General features: G+C 54.9%; 1 protein-coding gene across 1 annotated transcript; it reads left to right on the plus strand.

Annotated features, from left to right (window-relative positions):
* The first annotated feature begins 1,292 nt into the window (after positions 1-1,292).
* Positions 1,293-19,692, plus strand: LOC135893146 (C-type lectin-like). The gene is made up of 6 exons (XM_065420940.1): positions 1,293-1,303; positions 7,272-7,351; positions 8,623-8,735; positions 15,425-15,565; positions 17,914-18,025; positions 19,385-19,692. The coding sequence occupies exons 1-6, from the start codon at positions 1,293-1,295 to the stop codon at positions 19,450-19,452; spliced, it is 525 nt and encodes a 174-aa protein (XP_065277012.1). The 3' UTR covers positions 19,453-19,692.
* The last annotated feature ends 1,127 nt before the right edge of the window (positions 19,693-20,819 follow it).

A 20,819-nucleotide genomic window follows, 5' to 3' on the forward strand; every position in this document is an offset into this window, starting at 1 on the left:
TTCTTTATTATTGCATAAGTAAAAGCTACCTTAGCCAGGAAAGCAACAGGCATTGCAAGTCAGTGTAGCAAACACAGATTCCTACTAACATTGGAACCACTCCTGTGCAGGGCACCAAACATTACTGGTGGCTTTCAGCCTCAAATAGCTCTGTCAAGGTGTCCCTAATCCTTGCAGCCCCACGCTGGGTCCCTCTAATAGCCCTGCTCTCTGGCTGTGCAAATTCAGCCTCCAGGTGTTGAACCTCCGAGTTCCATGCCTGAGTGAATCTTTCACCCTTCCCTTCACAAATGTTATGGAGGGTACAGCTTGCGGATATAACTGCGGGGATGCTGTCATTGGCCAGGTCCAGCTTCCCATACAGAGAGCGCCAGCGGCCCTTTAAACAGCCAAAAGCACACTCCACAGTCATTCTGCACCAGCTCAGACTGTTGTTGAACCCGCTCCTTGCTGCTGTCAAGGCTCCCTGTGTAGGGTTTCATGAGCCACGGCATTAAGGGGTAAGTGGGGTCTCCAAGGATCACAATGGGCATTTTGACTTCCCCAACGGTGAGCTTCTGGTCCGGGGAAAAAGTCCCAGCTTGTAGCTTCCTGAACAGGCCTGTGTTCCGAAAGATGCGTGCGTCATGCACCTTTCCGGGCCAGCCTGTGTTAATGTCATTAAAACGCCCATGGTGATCCACAAGCGCCTGGAGAACCATAGAAAAATACCCCTTTCGGTTAAGGTACTCGGAGGCTAGGTGGGCTGGTGCCACAATTGGAATATGCATTCCATCTATCGCCCCTCCGCAGTTAGGGAAACCAATTTGTGCAAAGCCAGCCACAATGTCATGCACGTTACCCAGAGTCACAGTTCTTCTGAGCAGAATGCGATTAATGGTCCTGCAAACTTACATCAACACGATTCCAATGGTAGACTTTTCCACTCCAAACTGGTTAGTGAATGATCGGTAGCAGTCTGGTGTTGCCAGCTTCCAGATTACAATAGCCACCCGCTTCTTCACCGGCAGGGCAGCTCTCAATCTCATGTCCTTGCGCCGCAGAGTGGGGGTGAGCTCTGGCTTTTCTCATCCAAAAGTTCTGCAGCCACTGCTCGTCATCCCAGACTTGCATGAAGATGTGATCCCACCACTCAGTGCTTGTTTTCCAAGCCCAAAAGCGGCATTCCACAGTGGTGAGCATGTCTATGAATGCCACAAGCAATCTTGTGTCATATGCGATACTCGAGTCGATATAATTTTCGGAGTCCTCATTGTCAGTTTGGATGTTAAGGAGTAACTTGACTGCCAAACATGACGTACTGGTGAGACTCGTCAGCATATTCCTCAGCAGATCGGGCTCCATTTCCACTGACCAAAAAGGGAAGACAGAGCGCACAGCACAAAAAAACATTGAAAGATGGTTCCAAATGTGGACGGAAGCAGAGGGATTGCTGGGATGGGAAGCGATGCATCACGGGGCATTGGGACAGGATCCAGAATGCCCCGCATCGTCCGCCACCTTCCCACAAGCCACAGCGCCAGAATGGGAAGAGGTGCTCCGTGGGATAGCTGCCCATAATGCACCGCTCCAATGCCGCTACAAGTGCTGCAAATGTGGCCACACCAGTGCGCTTGTAGCTGTCAGTGTGGACAGACTGCAGCACTTTCCCTACTGCGCTCTATGAAGGCTGGTTTAACTCAAAGCGCTCTACATTTGCAAGTGTCGCCATGCCTTCAGGCATTTGGCTGAGTCCCACTGGATATTCTGATTAAAAACCTACCACAAAATAAAATTGTCAATGCCACCCATACTAAATAAAATAAGAACTGGCTAACTGATAGATCTCACAAGGTAATTGTCATTGGGAAATCATGATCCACTAGCGGTGTACATAGAAGGGTGTTGCAGGCCAGTGCCATTCAATATCTTCATCAATGACCTGAAAGAAAATATAAAATCTCTGCTGGTGATATTAGCAGGTGAGAGAAGAATTTGTGGAGTGGTAAATAATGGTGGGGACTGGTCGGTTCTACAGATCTTCCCATATGAAACCAGACACTCTGGGCTGGACACAGAACTCACTGGTGGGGTCTCTGGCCCGTGTGACGCAGGAGGTCAGACGAGATGATCACAATGGTCCCTTCTGGCTTTAACATCTGTGATAACCAAGGCTCCCAGCATGCCCCAGGCCCCTCGCCGGCCTTTGGTTCAGAGACGCTGAGCCTGTGTCCAAGTCCCTGGATAACAGACCCTGAGTCTACCGCCTCTTCCCCAGCATGGTCTGTAACAGGCAGCCCAGGCTCATTGCTCTACTGGCAACACAGGGGCTGACTGATGCCATCACTGTAAGGTTTGGGTTGTCACACACCTCACATCACTGCAAAGGTAATATGTGGGGAGGCATGTGAGGATCAAGTGCCCCCCACCCCCGCAGCTGGCCAGGGTGGGGAGCGGAAGGGGCAGGACCAGATCCTATTCTCATGCCAGCTGCTGGAATGCTGCTCCCCATCCAATCCAAACTTCCGGAGACAGGGGCCAAGTGAGCCAGAGCCCCCCTGTCCTCCAGCATGCTCAGTCCTTGTTCCCATAAGCCAAGCCCGGGCAGGGAGGGGGCCACCACTTCTGCCCCTCCCAAATCAAGCTTTCTATGGGAGCAGTCAGCTTCAGCTGCATGAGAAGCAGTTTCCTCCAACTCGTCGCCCAGGCCCAGCTGCCAGAGAGCGCAGACGAATGTGCCGGAGAGGAGCCAGCAGAGCAGAAGGACAGAGGCTCTTCCCCTCCAAGTAACATGGGGCAGAAAGGTAGGGGGGAGATCGTGGCAGCCCTGGGATGGGGGCAGGGTGGGGGAGGAGACATCTGGGGCAGCCACATGTCCTCCCTTTTAGATTGTGCCCCCCCAGTATGGGGAGACACCAGTCATCTGCAAATACAAGTGAACTAGGTTGAGACAGACCCCAATTTACAGCACATGACTTGAGACCAGTTCCTGCCACAAGAGTCACTCAGGGCTTGGGGGCTCAGGGCAGGTGGAGGGTGCTAAGCCTGGAGGGTGCTCACTGCTGGGTGCTCAGGGACGGAGGGTGGTGGTGATGGGGGTCATTCAGGCAGGGAATCAAACTGCTGCTGTGTCCCCATCACACCCTCTCTTCAAGAAATATGCCCCATGTGTGCCCTGGAATTTGACATCCCTGCATGTACCCCAGAACCTGACAGCACTGCAGTCAGCCATTTTGTATGCTCAGCCACTGCCAGCTGAAAACCAAACGTCACATAGATAGGAATAATCTGAGGCCTTTGTGAGACAACGTTTGTTTGTTAATCAGAATGGGAGGATGGGACAGAAAGTGAGTAGACAGCAACCTTGGTTTTTGGTGCCCCTGACATGTTGTTTTTCTGGCTGGAAATACTAGAAATGTTTGGAGATCATGAGTAGTTTGTTGAAATTAGGAGAATTGGTGACCCAGTAGAGGTTATTGTGCTTACCCACTAGGAGTCACTATAGGTTTGTGCTTTGTTAGAGTTAGCCATAAAAGATTAGGTAAAAGTAAATACCTCAGAGCAGTCCAAGGGAGCTTTTATTCAAGCAAGAAGCTGACATCTAAACTCCCCATTAGCTGGATGGAAAGAGGGCCCCTGGATGCCCAGATGGTGATGACTCGAAACCATCTCAGATTGTGGGCAACTATACCTAGGATGTCCTAAACGCATTGTGTATGTGTGCGTGTGTATGCTTAATATCAAATAAATTGTATTTTTGATAAGAGCACACTTGCTTGTATCAATCATTTCTCTGATGGAATTGCTATGTTCCCAATTATTACTCCTGACACCATCTGGAGAGAAACACTTAAGTTACCACAGCTTTGTGTTCTGAAAACCCTGGGTAACACATGTGCCTTCTGGGCCGTCCGTCTGCCTCAGTGCCTGCCCCAGCGCCCCCTTCCCAGTGCCAGGCTGTGACTCAGCAGCAATAACGCTCGCACTGCCAGCCACGCCAGGGCGTCTCAGGGGGCAGCAGGAAGCTGAGCAGAAGCAGGGGCAGATTGCCATCTCTTATCTGTGTCGTCACTGGGTTTGAACTGTCACATCTGGTCCCATTTCCAAATTCACCCTCCTCCTTCTTCCTCCCCCCGGCCCCTCCCCCCCCTGCTGGGCTATAAACCCCCCGGGGAACCAGAGCCTGGCACAGGCTGAACTCCAATCCCAGTGCTCTGGACCAGCTGCCTAGACAGACAGACAAACGGACAGGTGAGTCCCTAACCCCTCCAGTCCCTTCTCCCCTCCGTGCTGGGTCCTCGGTGCTGGGTGCTGGGCTCTCGGTGGCAGCCAATCCCTGGGATGGGGCCTGGTGGCCAGACTTACCCTGTGTGAGTTGCCTGGGCCCTGGGACAGTGTCAAACCAGCTCTCCACCACCCACAGCACTGCCCTCCCAAGGACCAGAGTGCCCAGAGTCCCATGCTCCCCAGTTGGCACTGAACTGGGAGTCTCCCCTTTGTGAGGCCTGGCACATCACCCCCTGCAGGGTGGCCCCTGGCTCTCATCTCCCTTTGGTCCTCCCCCACCCCAGGGATGTTTCATAAGTCCTTCCAGCACCCATCCCAATGGAGCAGGGAGGCAGGAGGGGTGGGGGAACCTCCAATAGCAGATCAGTGAGGGCAGGAAGGGTGGGGGAAGCACCCAGAGCAGAGCATGGAGGTAGGGAGGATGGGGAGCCCCACGGCAGATTAGGAAGATAGGAATGGTGGGGGATGCCCATGACAGGACAGGGATGGCAGAAGGGGTGGGGGAGCCCCATGGCAGGGCAGGGAGGATAGGAGAGGTGGGGAAGCCCAATTAGTGGAGCAGAGAGGGTGGGAGGGGTGCGGGAGCTACCATGGAAGGGCAGCAGGGGTGGGGGGAACCCCCACGGTGGAGTAGGCTGGTGTGGCAGGGAGCTGACTAATCTCCAGCTAAGCTCACCCTTGCTGCAGCCTTGTGGTAACACGGGGACCACAGCTCTGGGTGTCCCCAAGGGAACATTCCAACCATGGGGTGGGTTTGTTTCCAGTGGGGTCCTGCAGGGACCAGTTCTCGGCCCTACACTAGTTAACATTGTTATCCGCAACTTGGAAGGAAACATAAATCCATCACTGATAAGTTTGCAGGGGACACAAAGTTTGTGGGAGTGCTTAACAATGAAGAGGGCAGGTCAGTGATAGAGAGCGATCTGGATCTCCTGGTAAAGTGGGTGCAGCAAACAATTTGTGTCTCAGCATGGCTAAATGTAAATGCCGACATCTAGGAACACAGAATTCAGGCCAGACTTCCAGGATCAGGGCCTCTGTCCTGGGAAGCAGGGACTCTGTAAAAGATTTGGGGGTGGAGATGGATAACCAGCTGAACATGAGCTCCTAGCACAATGTCGTAGCCAAAAGGACTAATGCAAACCTGGGATACAAAAACAGGGGAATCTCAAGTAGGAGCAGTGAGGTTATTCTACATCTGTGTTTGGCAGTGGATTGAAGAATTAGAAAACCTGCCTTATAGTGCTAGACTCAGGGAGCTTAATCTGTTCAGCTGAGAAAAGAAAAGGTTAAGGGGTGACTTGATTCCAGTCTATAAATACCTACATGGGAACAGATATTTAGCAATGGGCTCCCCAATCTAGCAGACAAAGGTGTAACATGTTCCAATGGCTGGGAGCTGAAGCTAGACAAATTCAGACTGGAAACGAGGCAGACATTTTTACCAGTGAGAGTAACTGGAACAACTTCCCCAGGGTTGTGGTGGATTCTCCATCTCGGGCAATTTTAAAATCGACACTGGATGTTTTTCTGTCATCTCTTCTCTAGGCATTATTGTGGGGCAGGGCTCTGGCCTGTGTTTTACGGGTGGGTGGTGGTGGCAGGATCAGACCAGGTGTTAGGCGTCAGCTCGTGCTTGGAAATGAGATGGGTGAAGTTACCAGGTGTCATGAGTTCAAAGGGTCTGTGCTATGCCCGGCCTTTAAACAGTCTCACTAGCCCCAGATACAAGCAGCCAAGCCACAGACATGTGACAACAGAGTCACTTCGGGGGCAAGTCTGACACCGCTTTCATTGGGCCATAGTCAGCACCTACATACCGTGGTCAGCACCTACATACCATGGTAATGGGCTCCCTTGAAATGCAGCAGAGAGACAGACACGAGGGAGCATGGGCAGCCCAGAACAAGGCCAATACTTCGGCCCCAGGCAGCACCATGAAGTTATAATCCAGTTCTCATGGGCCTGATTGTCCCCGGCCTCATATGACACCATTTACACCACTGCCTGGTATGTGCAAATTGCCGCCCAGGGAGGATGGTGCATTTCACAATCTCTTTGCACAGGTATAAATGACAACACCCAGTGCAGGGCACTGATGAGCCAAGCACAGGGCGCGTGATGGGCCCAGTGCCTCCCCGGGCTTGAGGGCCGGGAATGGGAAAGTTGCCATTTTACCCTGCACTGATGGGGGCCAGGCCCCAGCTGGTGTAACTCCATTGACTCCCGTGGAGCTCTGGCCACTTTACACCCGCTGGGGTTCTAGCCCCGGTGATTCCAGCGGAGCTCTGACCAATGCCCACCTGCTGGGGGTCTGACCCCAATGACTCCAATAGCCCCACACCAGACTGTACCCGCTGGGGATCCCCCCACTGACTTCAGGGGGACTCCAGCAGATTTACACTCCCTGGGGATCTGCCCGGAACTTTCCATGGGACAAGATGGACCTGAGCAGTTGGGCCAGTCAGGGCCAGGGCACGAGGGCTCCCTACAGATTATGTCAATAACGTCACACCTCCCTCCACTTTCCATGTAGGTGGCTACCGTGGGGACCTGCCAGCCCCAGCACTGTGGGACACAGGGACAGTGGGAGATAGCAAATGCCCCTTCTGAGAACTGATTTGCTCTACAAATGGGACCCTGTTGCCTGGAACCAGGTCCCATCTGAGTGACCCCGGCCTCCCTGCTGATCCCCCCTTCTCCCCACCTGCAGCCCTGGTTTGGGGAGTCCCTGGAGATGTGGCTTGCAGAGCCCAGCCACTGCGGAGCTGGGACCCGGCTCCATGCTGGGTGTCCAGTTCTGTCCCTGGGGCATGGCTCAGTGAGGGGTGGAAGAGGAAGGGCCCTTCGGACCCAGGGAGATGGGCTCTGAGCTCGGTGCCCCAGGGCTGGGGGACAGGATCCCCCTCGGGGCCCTTCCAGCCCAGCCAGGCCCTTTAGCAAACAGTTCCGGGGGGTGTCTCAGGGTCTTATGGCCCCATCTCCCTTGTGCGTTTTCTCCCCAGGGGAAGCGAGAAGATGGGGCCAGTCGTCTACTTCAGCCTCTGCCTCCTTGGCTGCCTGACCTATAACCCCTCGCTGGCAGGTGAGTCCCTGCCCGGCCCCTCGGAGCTGGAGCCCCCGGGTGCTGGTTGCCATGGTGGAAATTGGGAAGTGAATTCATTTCCCTCATCACTTCCAGAGCCTCTGCCCATCTCGTGCTGCTGGGGGTCACTGCCCTGGGGGTGACCAACCCTACGGCCCCTCCTGAGGGAGCGGGTGAGAGAAGGTGGATGAAATGCCCCCCATAGGTCAGATCTTCCCATGAGGATTGGGTGGGGCCAGTCCCTGAGAATGGGCGCTCAGCCCCTGTCAGTTTCAGGCAACCATCCCACCCTCCTGTATTCCCCTCCCAATGTCTGGCCATGTAGCCACAGGGTCCCTCTCCAAGGGCTGGTCATGGCTCCGCTCCAGCCCCGGTTTCTCCCCCATCCGGCCTCTGATCCCAGCTGGACTGCCCCATTCCCTGCACAGTGTGTCTTTCTCCTCCAGACTGTCCCATTCCCTCCCTCTGCTGCAACACGGCTCGACCCCTCGCCGTGTTGGGGTGGAGGGGAGGGGAGGGGAACACTGTGCCCCCATCCCTGAGAAGGGCAGTGCCTGCACAGTGTTCCCCTCCCCTCCCCTCCGCCCCAGCCCCACAGATCCCAGCTATTCCCCCTCTTTATGCCCCATCTCCCTGGGCACCTCTCTCCCTTCCCTCCTCCTTCAACCCCCCAGCTCCTACCATCCAGAACTGGGCCCCTGCTCCCAATTTCCTCTAGTCCCAGTCTGTGCCAACCCCATTGCTCCCCCAGCTTCACCCCGTGGCCCTGGGTGTTCCCTTCCTGCTCCCCTGCCGGCTTCCCTGGGCCCACTGTCCCGCATGGCCCAAGGAGAGAGGGGGAGGAGCTCAGGGTGGCAGGAATTCCCTCTGCCCGAGGGCTGCAGCTGAATGGGGGCCACTGTGACTGGTAGCTCCATATTTCCCCACTTCCCTGGGGCAGGCGCAGGGAGGGTCTATCAGCCACCCCACTGTGCACTGGCTCCTTCCTCCCCTCAGGGAGCCCTGGGGAAAGGAGCCCACACCCCATGTAAACCCCGAGGCCCTGCCCTGCTGGGATCCCTGCTCAGGGCTGGGTTTCAGGGGCCCCATTCTGCTGATGTGGGGTCTGGGCAAACCCAGCTTCTTCCTGCAGCGCCAGGGCCTGGAGGGTCCTGCCAGCCAGACACAGCCCCAAACGGGATCCCGATGTTATTTGTGCTAATGGGAAAGTCACAGCTCTGCCTATGAAACGGCCTCTAACTGCAGTGTCCTGTCCCCACCATTGCCCCCAGCCCCCTCTCTCTCTGCAGGGGCACAGGCTATGTCGTGTCCCACAGGCTGGTTCTCCTTCCATGACAGCTGCTATCGATTCTTCCCCAAAGAAAAAAACTGGATGGAGGCTGAGGTGAGAGGCTGGGGGCAGGGGGGCTCAGGGGCGCTGGGCTGGAGCTGGAGGCTGGGGGATGGGGAGGTTTAGGGTGAATATCAGAGTCAGTGAGCTGGGCTGGGCTGGGGAATCTGCTTTGGTAGCAGGGGAGGGGATAGGGTTGCCAACTGTCTAAGGACACACCCCAGCCACTCCCTTCTCCGAGACCTCGCCCTGACTCGCTCCATCCCCCCTTCCTCTGTCACTCTCCCTCACCCTCACTCACTTTCACCGGTCTGGGGCAAGGCGTACGAGTGCGGGGTGTGTGTGCGGTGATGGCTCTGTCTGGGGATGCGAGCTCTGGGGTGGGCCCAGGGATGATGGATTTGGGGTGTGGAGAGGGCTCCGTGATGGGGCAGGGGGTTGGGATGCAGGGGGGTTTGGGCTCTGGGCTGGGGGTGTGAGCTCTAGGGTGGGGGTGGGGAGAAAGGGTTTGGTGTGGAAGAGGGACTCCAATGTGGGACCGAGAGGTTTGGAGTGCAGGAGGGTGTGTGGGCTCTTGGGTGGGGCTGGAGATGAGGGGTTTGGGGTGCAGGAGAGAACTCCGGGTTGGGACATGGGGTTGGGGTGGGGTCAGGGCTCTGGCTGGGGGTGTGGACTCTGGGGTGGGGCCAGGGATGAGAGGTTTGGGATGCAGGAGGGGGCTCAGGGCTGAGCATTGGGTTGGGATGTGGGAGTGGCTTTGGGTTACTGCAGCTCCCAGGAAGTGTCCGCCAGGTCCCTGCAGCCCCTACACATATGGGTGGCCAGGGAGTCTCCGCATGCTGCCCTCATGCCCACAGGTGCTCCCTGCAGCTCCAATTGGTTGCCAATGGGAGCTGTGGAACTGGAACTCAGGGCGGGAGCAGGATGTGGAGCTTCCCTGGCTGCCCATGTGCCTTGGGGCTGTAGGGATCTGGCGGCCACTTCCAGGAGCCGCACAGAGCCAGGACAGGTAGGGAACCTGCCTTAGCCATGGGCCTCCACTGTGCTGCTGACCGGACTTTTAACAGCCCAGTCGGCGGTGCCGACCGGAGCCACCAGGGTCCCTTTGCAACTGGTGTTCTGGTGAAAAACTGGACACCTGGCAACCCTAGGTGGGAGCCCAGGGCTGGCACATTTCACACTGCCTCAGACAGAGCCCTGGGAAGAGGCTGTGAGGGAACATCCTGCCCTGGCCTGGCTGGGGAGCAGAATACAATGTAAATGTAGCCCCCGGTGGAGCACGATCTCCTCTGGACCCAACACATTTGTAATGCCCTGTGTCTGTCAGGGACATCAGGGACGGCCTGGACACAGGTGGGGTCTTGTCTCACTCTAGAAGCCAGCTCATGAAGGGCCTGCTCCTTACTTGGTGTTATAAAAGAAGCTCCCTTAGCTCCAATGGCAGGGCTGTGCTGAAGGTCTCAAGAAGGGGTGAATATCAATAGAAGGAAAATTACTTTTTGGAGTGACCCAGCCACTCCCATTCTTTATTCAGGCCTAATTTGATGATGTCAAGTTTGCAAATTAATTCTAGTTCTGCAGTTTCTCGTTGAAGTCTCTTTTTGAAATTTTGTTGTTGAAGAATGGCCACTTTTAAGTCTGTTATTTAGAGTCCAGGGAGATTGAAGTGTTCTCCTACTGGTTTTTGAATGTTACAGTTCTTGATGTCTGATTTGTGTCCATTTATTCTTTTGCATAGAGACTGTCCGGTTTGTCCAATGTACATGGCATAGGGGCATTGCTGGCACATGATGGCATATATCACATTGGTAGATGTGCAGGTGAACGAGCCCCTGATGGTGTTAGGCTGATATGGTTAGGTCCTATGATGGTGTCCCTTGAATAAATATGGGACCAGATTTGACAAAGGGGTTTGTTGCAGGGATAGGTCCTAGGTTAGTGCGTTTGTTGTGTGGTGTGTAGTTGCTGGTGAATATTTGCTTCAGGTTCGGGGGCCATCTGTAAGCGAGGACTGGCCTAACTCCCAAGGACTGTGAGAGTGAGGGATCGTCCTTTAGGATAAGTTGTAGATCCTTGATGATGCACTGGAGGGATTTTGGTTGGGGGCTGTAGGTCACGGCTAGTGGAGTTCTGTTACTTTCTTTCTTGGGCCTGTCCTGTACTAGATGATTTCTGGGTACTCTTCTGACTCTGTCAATCTGTTTCTTCACTTCCCCAGGTGGGTATTGTAGTTTTAAGAACACTTGATAGAGATCCTCTGCCTGAGGGATTGGCACAAATGCAGTTCTATCTTAGGGCTTGGCTGACACCATCAAATTAGGCCTGAATTAAGATTCGGAGCGGCTGAGTCATTACAAAAAATAATGTTCCCTCTATTGATACTCACACCTACTTGTCAACTGTTGGGAATGGGCCACATCCACCCTCGTTAACACTACAAAAAGTAATTTTCCCTCTGTTGATATTCACCCCTTCTTGTTAACTGTTGGGAATAGACTACATTCACCCTGTTTGAATTGGTCTCGTTAGCACTGACACCCCCACTTGGTAAGGCAACTCCCATCTTTTTATGTGCTGTAATATATATATATACCTGCCTACTGTATATTTCACTCCATGCATCTCATGAAGTGGGTTCTAGCCCACGAAAGCTTATACCGAAATAAATTTGTTAGTCTCTAAGGTGCCACAAGGACTCCTCGTTGTTTTTACCCAGTGGATAGTACATAGTGGGTAGGGTATAGTGGATAGTAGATAGTGGATAAGGGATAGATGAAATCGCCCATTGTTTTTTTATTTTTTATTTGTATAGCCTCTCTAATCTCCCTGAGCATTTCACAGTCACTATCACCATCCTGGTCAGGTGGGTGGTAGAACATCCCTACTGCTATAATGCTGTGTAATGCTGTGTGGGGCACTGGGTGCACATTGATGTGACCATGGGGCTGGGAATTCCCTGTGCTTGTGCTCTGGGGACACTAGGGGCACTGTGGTTTCTGCTGTTTCTGCTCTGTAGTGCCCCTGCAATGCTGTTTAGTGCTTTGGCCTGTAACTATTATGGGAGCAGTTGCTCCATGTTGGCATAGAACAGGGGCAGGTAACAGACCCATTACCCAGCAGGGCTGTGTCTGAGGCATGGGGACAGGGTAAGGCCGTCTGTGGATGGGAGGGATGGACAGTGGAAGGAGGGACAGTCAGAAATCTTCTAGCTTTCCTGCAACTCTCCCTCTGTGAGGCAGGTTTTCCAGACCTCATGTTGTTCTTGAAGCTCTCTTCTGAACCCTCTCCAACAAGGACAAGTGCAGAGTCCTGCACTTAGGACGGAAGAATCCCATGCACTGCTACAGACTAGGGACCGAGTGGCTAGGCAGCAGTTCTGCAGAAAAGGACCCAGGGGTCACAGTGGATGAGAAGCTGGATATGAGTCAACAGTGTGCCCTTGTTGCCAAGAAGGCTAATGGCATTTTGGGCTGTATAAGTAGGGGCATTGCCAGCAGATCGAGGAACGTGATCATTCCCCTCTATTCGACATTGGTGAGGCCTCATCTGGAGTACTGTGTCCAGTTTTGGGCCCCACACTACAAGAAGGATGTGGAAAAATTGGAAAGAGTCCAGCGGAGGGCAACACAAATGATTAGGGGTCTGGAGCACATGACTTATGAGGAGAGGCTGAGGGAACTGGGATTGTTCAGTCTGCAGAAGAGAAGAGTGAGAGGGGATTTGATAGCTGCTTCCAGCTACCTGAAAGGGGGTTCCAAAGAGGATGGATCAAGACTGTTCTCAGTGGTGGCAGATGACAGACCAAGGAGTAATGGTCTCAAGTTGCAGTGGGGGAGGTTTAGTTTGGATATTAGGAAAAAAAATAAGGGTTTGGAACGGGTCCCATATGAGGAGAGATTAAAGAGGCTAGGACTCTTCAGCTTGGAAAAGAGGAGACTAAGGGGGGGTCTGATAGAGGTATATAAAATCATGAGTGATGTGGAGAAAGTGGATAAGGAAAAGTTATTTACTTATTCCCATAATACAAGAACTAGGGGTCATCAAATGAAATTAATAGGCAGCAGGTTTAAAACAAATAAAAGGAAGTTCTTCTTCACGCAGCGCACAGTCAACTTGTGGAACTCCTTACCTGAGGAGGTTGTGAAGGCTAGGACTATAACAGAGCTTAAAAGAGAACCGGATAAATTCATGGTGGTTAAGTCCATTAATGGCTATTAGCCAGGATGGGTAAGGAATGGTGTCTCTAGCCTCTGTCTGTCAGAGGGTGGAGATGGATGGCAGGAGAGAGATCACTTGATCATTGCCTGTTAGGTTTACTCCCTCTGGGGCACCTGGCATTGGCCACTGTCGGTAGACAGGATACTGGGCTAGATGGACCTTTGGTCTGACCCAGTACGGCCTTTCTTATGTTCTTATGTTCTTAACTTTTTCACTAGAAGGGTGGTGAAACACTGGAATGGGTTACCTAGGAAGGTGGTGGAATCTCCTTCCTTAGAGACTTTTAAGGTCTGGCTGGACAAAGCCCTGGCTGGGATGATTTAGTTGGGGATTGGTCCTTCTTTGAACAGGGGGTTGGACTAGATACCTCCTGAGGTCCCTTCCAACCCTGAGATTCTATGATTCTATGATTCCTCCTCTCTTCTTCTCTCCTCCATTCCACCCCCCTTCAGAGGTCCCCGCAGCTGGCTGCATCCCTCCTCCTCACCCCCCCCACACAGGGGCTGGGGGGCGTTTGAGGATGTGAGCGGTGAGCCAGCAGCAGTCGGGGGAGTGAATAGGGGAGCAGAGGGGATCCCTGAGTATAGGTCCATCAATGCCTATTAGCCAGGATGTACAGGGATGGTGTCCCCTAGCCTCTGTTTGCCAGAAACTGGGAATGAGCAACAGGGGAGGGATCACTTGATGATTACCTGTTCTGTTCATTCCCTCTGGGGCACCTGGCATTGGCCACTGTCGGCAGACAGGATACTGGGCTAGATGGACCATTGGTCTGACCCAGCACGGCCGTTCTTATGTTCTTATGCTCTGAGTAACTTAACACAAGTGAAATAGCCTTACAGAGACCTAGTAACAGATCACTGAAAGTGTTAATGGGCCATTAAAGTGTTAATGAAGCCATTTAACAGGCATTTGCCAATGCCCAGGAAGTCTTTGGCCACATTCAGCTGGCTTTTATATTGTAGGAAAATGTGTTATTTGGGTTAAAAGCAGTTTCCAAATGACCCCTCAGTAATTCCCATGCCATGCCACCCATCAGTAGTTCTCAATGCATCTGAAGAAGTGGGTTTTTTACCCACAAAAGCTTATGCCCAAATAAATCTGTTAGTGTTTAAGGTGCCACCAGACTCCTCGTTGTTTTTATGGATACACTAACACGGCTACCCCTCTGATACTTGGTACCATGCTATGTGACTTATTCTCTGCACCCAGCAGAAGTATTTTTCACTAACCTCGCTCAAGGAGGAGCAGACATAGCCAGTGAGTTTATTTCTTGATCCAGTTGTTTTATTCAAGCCCAGTTTAAGTAAGCGAGTCTGGCAGGGAATTCTGTGTAAGAAAGGTGATTAAAGTACTGCCTTAATGCAGGCTGTCCATGACAAACACTTTTGAAAAAAGGGAGATTAGGCTTAAGGCTGGCATAGGTAGCCTGAAAAACCAAGTCTCTCTCTATACAGTATGCACCGAACTCTGCCACACAGCGGAGAATCCATCTGGCAATTGATCTATAGCTGTTCAGTTCCCACAAGGAAATGTTAGTAGTGCTTTAAGGTGAAAAGGGGGGAGGATCTCACAGCGGTGGGGCCAGCAGGAGGGTGAGGAGGGGAGTGGTGAGCCAGTGGCATGGCAGGAGTGGGGGTATCTCGGAGTGGCGGGGCGGTGAGGAGGCGAAAGGAGAGGGGGGAACTTGCGGGGGGGGTGAAGAGATGAGCGGTGAGTCAGCAGCAGGCTGGGTCTGGGGGCGGAGCAGGGGTGGAGTCTGGGCAGAGCCATCGGCGGAACAGGCGGGACAGGAGCTAGCCTCCCCCAGGGGAAGTTTCACCCACTGCCCCGTGCCTCTGCTTACACGTTCAAGGCTCACACTTGCCCTCTTGTGCAGCACGGCAATGAGAGCTCACATTCAGCTGGTTGCGGCCATGACCCCTCAGTGCTTTTCAGCCGACTCAGGCTCACAGGGCTCGGGCTGCGGGGCAGTTTCATTGCTGTGTAGGCTTCTGGGCTTGGTTGGAGCCCGGGCTGTAGGGCCCTGTGAGAGCTGCCAGGAAATCCCCTCGGCCAGGGCTGCACTGAGTTCATGTGGTGCTAATTGCTCATGTGCACAAGCCGAGCACCTGGCAGAGTCCGAGTGCCTGGGGTCAGCACAGTGACCTGTATCAGCCACACCTGTGCTCCCCTCCCAGCATGACAGCGGGTGTGTCTGGCAGAGCCATGGCCCAGGGCAGGCCAGTGCTCAGAGCAGAGCCCAGGAGCTGGCGCGGGAGGGATTCGGTGACGCCAGCAGGGCACAGGGTGGCTGTGGCTGTGCCGAGTGGGGTGGGGGCCGGGAAGGTGAAGGGGGATGGAGAGAGGGAGGCGGTTCTACCTGCTCCTCCCATTGGTCCTGGGGAGGGGAGAGGCGCTAACACGGGGTCCTGTCCCCTCACAGCCCTTGCTGCCCGGGGGAGGCAGGGCCCAGAACAGTGCTGGACTCGCTCCTGCTGCTCCTTAAACTGGGAAGTAACTAGCTTTGTTTTTTCTTCTTCCAGGCTTATTGCCAGCACCAGAGGCACGGGGCCCATCTCGTCTCCATTCACAGTCCTGGAGAAAATAAAATGCTGGCCCATTACATCAAGAAGTATCACAGAAAATGCAGGCCCGTCTGGATCGGACTCTCAGACCCTGAGCATGTGAGTACCCGATGCCCGCTCTGCCTCTGGCAGCCCCGCCCCAGGCCCCTGGGCTCTGTGTCTCTGCTCAGTGAGGTTGTTGTTTGGGGCGGGGGTGCCACTAGAGCAGGATTTCCATGGGAACGGGGTGAAAAGGGGCTGTGACCGCCTGTGTTTTCAGTTACAGGGTCGATCCCCAGTGCCCGGTGCAGAGTATAAACTGCTGGAATTAATATTCACATTCGTTACACTAGTGCACAGGGACCCACCACACCGGCCCATTGTGCTCACACCGTACACGCCCGGCACGAGAGTCAGCCCCGCCCCACACAGACGAGACGTCTCGACGAGGGCTCGGGGAAAGGGGCAGCCCCATGGGCAGAGTGACCAATGCGAGGGCAGCAGAGCCCTGGGAGTGCTGTCGCTCTGTGTGTATTCGTCCTCAGGGTGGGCTTAGTGAGGGGGCGTCACCTGGCCAGAGGAGCTTCAGCTCCAGGCCTGTAGGGGAAGCCCCGGTGGGTTCCGATACCCACTCGACACAGGCTCAGGAAAGGGCAGTGACTGTGGCTGGCGGGAACGGGGAGGTTGCAGATACCCCCTGGCTACAGAGGCTTAATCACTTACAGCTCAAAGTCAGCCACCGCGGCTCTTGTTTGGCCCCTGGGCCAGTCCAGTCGCCAGTCAGGGCTCTGCAGGCCAGTGCCTGGGGGGAAGGAGGGGAGCTCTCCAGTCCAGTCTCTAGTCCAGCAAAGAGGCTCGTTTCCAGGACAGGCTCATTAGTGTCTCTCCCTGGGGCCCTGCTCAGCCGCTGCTGCTCCCCCATGGACTCGGGGCAGGACGCCGGCGGGGATACTGTGTGTGGTTGTGTGTGTGACGTGGGACTTGCACGAGGACAGCGCAGACTCCTGCACGAGGCTCCCTCCAGCTGACAGGCTGTCGTCACTTGCTAAACACGCCCGACGGCTCTTGGCCTCCTCACTTCTCACCGTGATAAAATGCCAGAGACAGAGACCTCCTGGGCCACGTCGCAGCCTTTCGCCCCTCGGGGGGTCAACTGAGCGTGGGGCAGCGTCAGCCTCTGCCCCTCGGCAGCTCCCCCTGCACCCGCCCACTGAGGAGCTGCCCACCGAGGGACACGGCCCCGTACAAAACCCTGGGGAATTAATAACCCAGAACTCCCTTCAGGGACAGGGAAGGGGGATCAGGACCCACCCGAATCCCTGAACACACGGACAGAACAAGGGGATTGTCCCCAACATTCCCGGCTCCTTCCCATCGGCTGAGGTGCTGGCAGCCCACTCCAGGCGCATACGGCTTCTGCTTCCCTCCCAACAAGCAGCCCAAGGGAACACACGATAGAGGCAGGGCTGTGGGCAGTCAGGCTTAATGGTCGGAGCAGGAGCAGGCAGCGGATCCAACACAAGGGTCAGAGCCGGAGTCAGGAATTAATAGCCAAGCCGAGGGTCAGAGCCAGGAGGGGACCCAGGAGGCACATCGAGGGTCAGAGCCGGAGCCCAGGGGCAGGGTAAGGAAGCCGGGACCAGGAGCAAGCTGAGGCGGCCAGGAGTGAGCAGGAGCAAGGCTGGGAAACAAGCAGGAGCAGGAGGAGGAGCAGGGCTGGAGCAGGACAGGAGCCCGGCGAGGAGCAGCAGCACAGGGAGGATCGTGGCCGTGGCATGAACACACTGAGCAGCCAGAGAGCTGCTGGGCTAAGAGCCGGCCAGCTGCCCTTCCGGCCCAGGCACGGGATGCAGTCAGGCGCGTGGCCTGCGGCCGGCTGGCTGCACTGGCTGGGTTGCCAGGTGACTAATTCTGCTGCAGCCCCTGATCCCCGACAGTGCGAACCCCAGCTTCATCCAGCGCCCCCGTCCCCCAGACCTACCGCCGTGATCTCTGCAGCGGGGAGCAGAGTAACTCCCCTCTGGATGGGCTTTGGGAGCGTCGCCGCCTGGGTCTGTGCACACGAGAGAGAACGGGGGCAGCAGCGTGGGGCTGCGGGACAGCGCGTGGGATGACGCTGCAGGTGCTGCCTGTCGGGCTGGGCTGGAGATGGACGTGGAACCTGAGGGCAGGTCGGGGTGCGCTCCCCTCGGCAATGTGGGGGTGGCAGGGGCAGGGGGTGCTGGAGACTTTCCCTTCACTTGCTATTTTCATGCTTCCAAGGGCTTGGGCAGGTCCTGGTGTAACTTCATCTGCCAGTAAATGTAGCCCTGGTTGTCAGCGCTGACATTTCATAGCAATGATCAGTGTCTCCAGAGTCACTGGGCAGCCTCTGCCGATGCCCTGCCCATGGCCCCTCGGCTCTGGGGCACATCTCTAGCTGTGTAATCTTGGGTTTACAGGGGCTCTGCTCTCCTTTGTCTCTGCAGGATCGAGACTGGAGATGGTCAGATAATTCCCTGCTCAGTTTCACAGCTTGGAATAAAGGGCAACCTGATAGTCCGAGCAAAAACGAGCACTGTGTGGTGTTAGAACGTCCAGGTAAGTCGGTGGACCAGAGCCACATGCGCCTACAAGGGGAACCCTGGCAGCCCTCTTACCACACAGGTTCTGACCCAGGCTGTCCCCAGCGCGCTCTGGAGTGCAGATCCTTACTCCTCTCTCTTCCCTGCCCCATGCTGGCAGGGCAGTTAGGAGAGAACCCCTTGTCTCACCTGGTAAAATTCCTACTTACCAAATCCCCTGTGTCAGTTCACGTCTCTGCTCCAGTGACAGGCAGGAGAGACATACACACACACACACACACACACACCCCTGGCCACGAAACGAGGACTCTGCTGAGCTGTTAAAGGGTGACGGCTCTGAGTCACTGTTGCACCCCTGCTGTGCAAACACTGATCCACACAATGATGTGGGCACCAGAGCTGCATTTGGCCCCCTCATAGATTCGTGTTACTCACAAGTATTTGCACACATGCCGGCTGCTTGTGAAAGTGTTGCACAGTCTCGGAACGTTCACAGATTGAGAACTAATGACTGTTCCCATGGAAACTGGCACTGGGACAGGATCGTTAGCAAAAGCTGCAGCCAGGGAGCAGACCCCGCGGTGCTGTACGTAACCGGGTGCTCACAGCGCCAGCGGGCAGGGGAAGACGTTCCAAATAGCCCAGACGGTGACAGTGAATAGCCCAGTGGTTTTCAACCTTTTTGTATTGGTGCCCCCTGTCGCACAGCCAGCCTCTCAATGTGACCCCCGTTATACATTCACAATGAGGGGGGTCATTTAATTGAATGGGGACTCGGGGCTCTCAGCCCCACAGAACTGACAGCTCGTGACACCCATGAAACCACCTTGTGACCCCAATGGGGGGTCAGTACCCCACGTTTGAGAACCCCTGGACTAGCCAGTGTTGGTGGATTCAAGGGGTCGCTTTGCAGACAGGCTGTGAACAGGAGAGGGGCGAAATTCACAACTAATCCCCCGCCTGGCCCTGATCACTGAGTGCTGTGTCTGTGTGGGGCCTGCAGTGCCAGTGGGTGGGGGGAGCGAGGGGCAGGGCCGGGTCTCAGACCAATTCCATTTATCACTGGGACAGGCCTGGGCCCGCCATGAGCCGGGTGTGTTAGACAGTCCCACGCTAGGGTAACAAGCAGCCCATTGAGCACTGGGCTCTGTTGTAATTGATTAACCTTTGATTAAAACTGTTGTTCGGGCTGACTAAGCAGGAATACTATCTGGGGCGCTCAGAGCTGCATCCCACCCTCCTCTTCCTCAGGGCTATGCACAGGAGCTGGGATCTTCTCCGAGGGGCACGGAATGGGGCAGGGTTGGGGTCACTGTACTAGCAGGAACAGCCCAGCCTGCCCCACCCCACAGGTCATTTCTGTTTTTCTTTCTAGGTTTTCAGAAATGGGATGATTATCCCTGTCATTGGAGATTCTCTTTCGTTTGTAAGTGCAAAACCTAGGGGAGGCAGCTCACCTGCACCTGGGGGCTCCCAGGACATGGGCTGTGTGTGAATCGGGTCCCTCCGGCTCCCCTGGGAGACCAGATCCTGAGTCCCCAGCTGCAAAGTCCCTTCTGCAAAGCATCGCTGTGTTACGCTGTGTCACTCCCGCTCTGCTCTGCCCCCTTCTCTCCCTGTCGCACCCATGCTCTGCTCTTCTCAGCAATCTCAGCACAGTGACGTGATAATAAACTTTCCCTCCAGCATTCAGCTCAGCATGTGTCTCCTTTCTCGTGTTCCTGACTGTGGCATGGACAGTTCCATGTGTCACCTGGCTCCAGCCTCAGCACCCCAGAGCCAGTCCCTCAGGGGAAGGAAATGGACTGAATTAAGAATGAGGAGGGCCCTGCCCTTCTGGTAAAAACATGGGGCATCACTACCCCGAAACATGGCCCATTCATTCCGCTCCCCTCTGCCCTGCCCTGGGCGCTCATCCCTCCTGTCCTGTTTTGGGGGTTAAGAGAGAAGAAGTTGGTTGAGATGGGCTGGAGCTGTTGTTGCTCCTCTCCAACGTTTGTTTGATCCTACCTGGTGTTTGGATTTAGCTGGCACCAGCAGAGGTGCCAATGACATGTGGGATGGTATTTTAGGCCCACTCTGGTCAGGACATTTTTAGGATGAGGATGATGAAGGCCTGGGGTTCCAGGAGACGATGCGGGTAGCAGCAATGGTGATGAGGCTCACGCCAGTGCCTTTGTCTGCTTTCCCCGGGTTTTTCTGCTGAAGTTTCTTTTTGGATAGTAGAGTCCCTGGGTACATCCTTCCGGCATTTGAAAACCTGTAGACAGGACAGGAATACAAAACAAAAAAGACTGAGCCAGGACTCCTGGGTTCCATTTCCAGCTCTGCCCCAGGCCTCTGCGTGACCTGGGGAACATCCCTTCTACTCTTCCCTGTTACATTTATCTCTGTCCCTGACTGAGGGGGTGTTCTCTGCCCCCAGCTTTCATACAGCCTCTCTCAGAGCGTCCCCTTTTTGTGATGGCCCCAGGCCTTTCCTCTAGGAAAAGGGGCTCTCCTGCTTCAGTCCCATTCAAATAGAAGCTAGAATAGTCACCAAACTGGCAAACCCAGTTTGTGAGATTTCAGCTTTAAAATCTAACTGGCCTCCTGCTAAAGCCACAAATGTGAGCCCTGCTCAGGGGTACCAGAAGTAGGGACACCCCCCGCCCCCACCTGCCTAGTACAGCTCCTTTCAAGGAATCCATTGGTTTAGCACAAGCTGGACAAAATCCGCCCTGTGTATGAGCGGGATCTGAATGGGCTCCCCCCTGCCCTGTGGGGATGAGCTGGGGGAGCAGACCTCAGGAGCAGACCGTATCTGACAC

The sequence above is a fragment of the Emys orbicularis genome, chromosome 1, assembly GCF_028017835.1.
Source record: "Emys orbicularis isolate rEmyOrb1 chromosome 1, rEmyOrb1.hap1, whole genome shotgun sequence".
NCBI classification, from domain to species: Eukaryota; Metazoa; Chordata; order Testudines; family Emydidae; genus Emys; species Emys orbicularis.

Bases quoted from the DNA above. Each gene is read 5' to 3' on its own strand.
- LOC135893146 (XM_065420940.1), top strand. The intron at 15,566-17,913 runs GTGAGTACCCGA...TTGTCTCTGCAG, and splicing joins GACTCTCAGACCCTGAGCAT to GATCGAGACTGGAGATGGTC. The intron at 18,026-19,384 runs GTAAGTCGGTGG...TTTTCTTTCTAG, and splicing joins TGTGGTGTTAGAACGTCCAG to GTTTTCAGAAATGGGATGAT.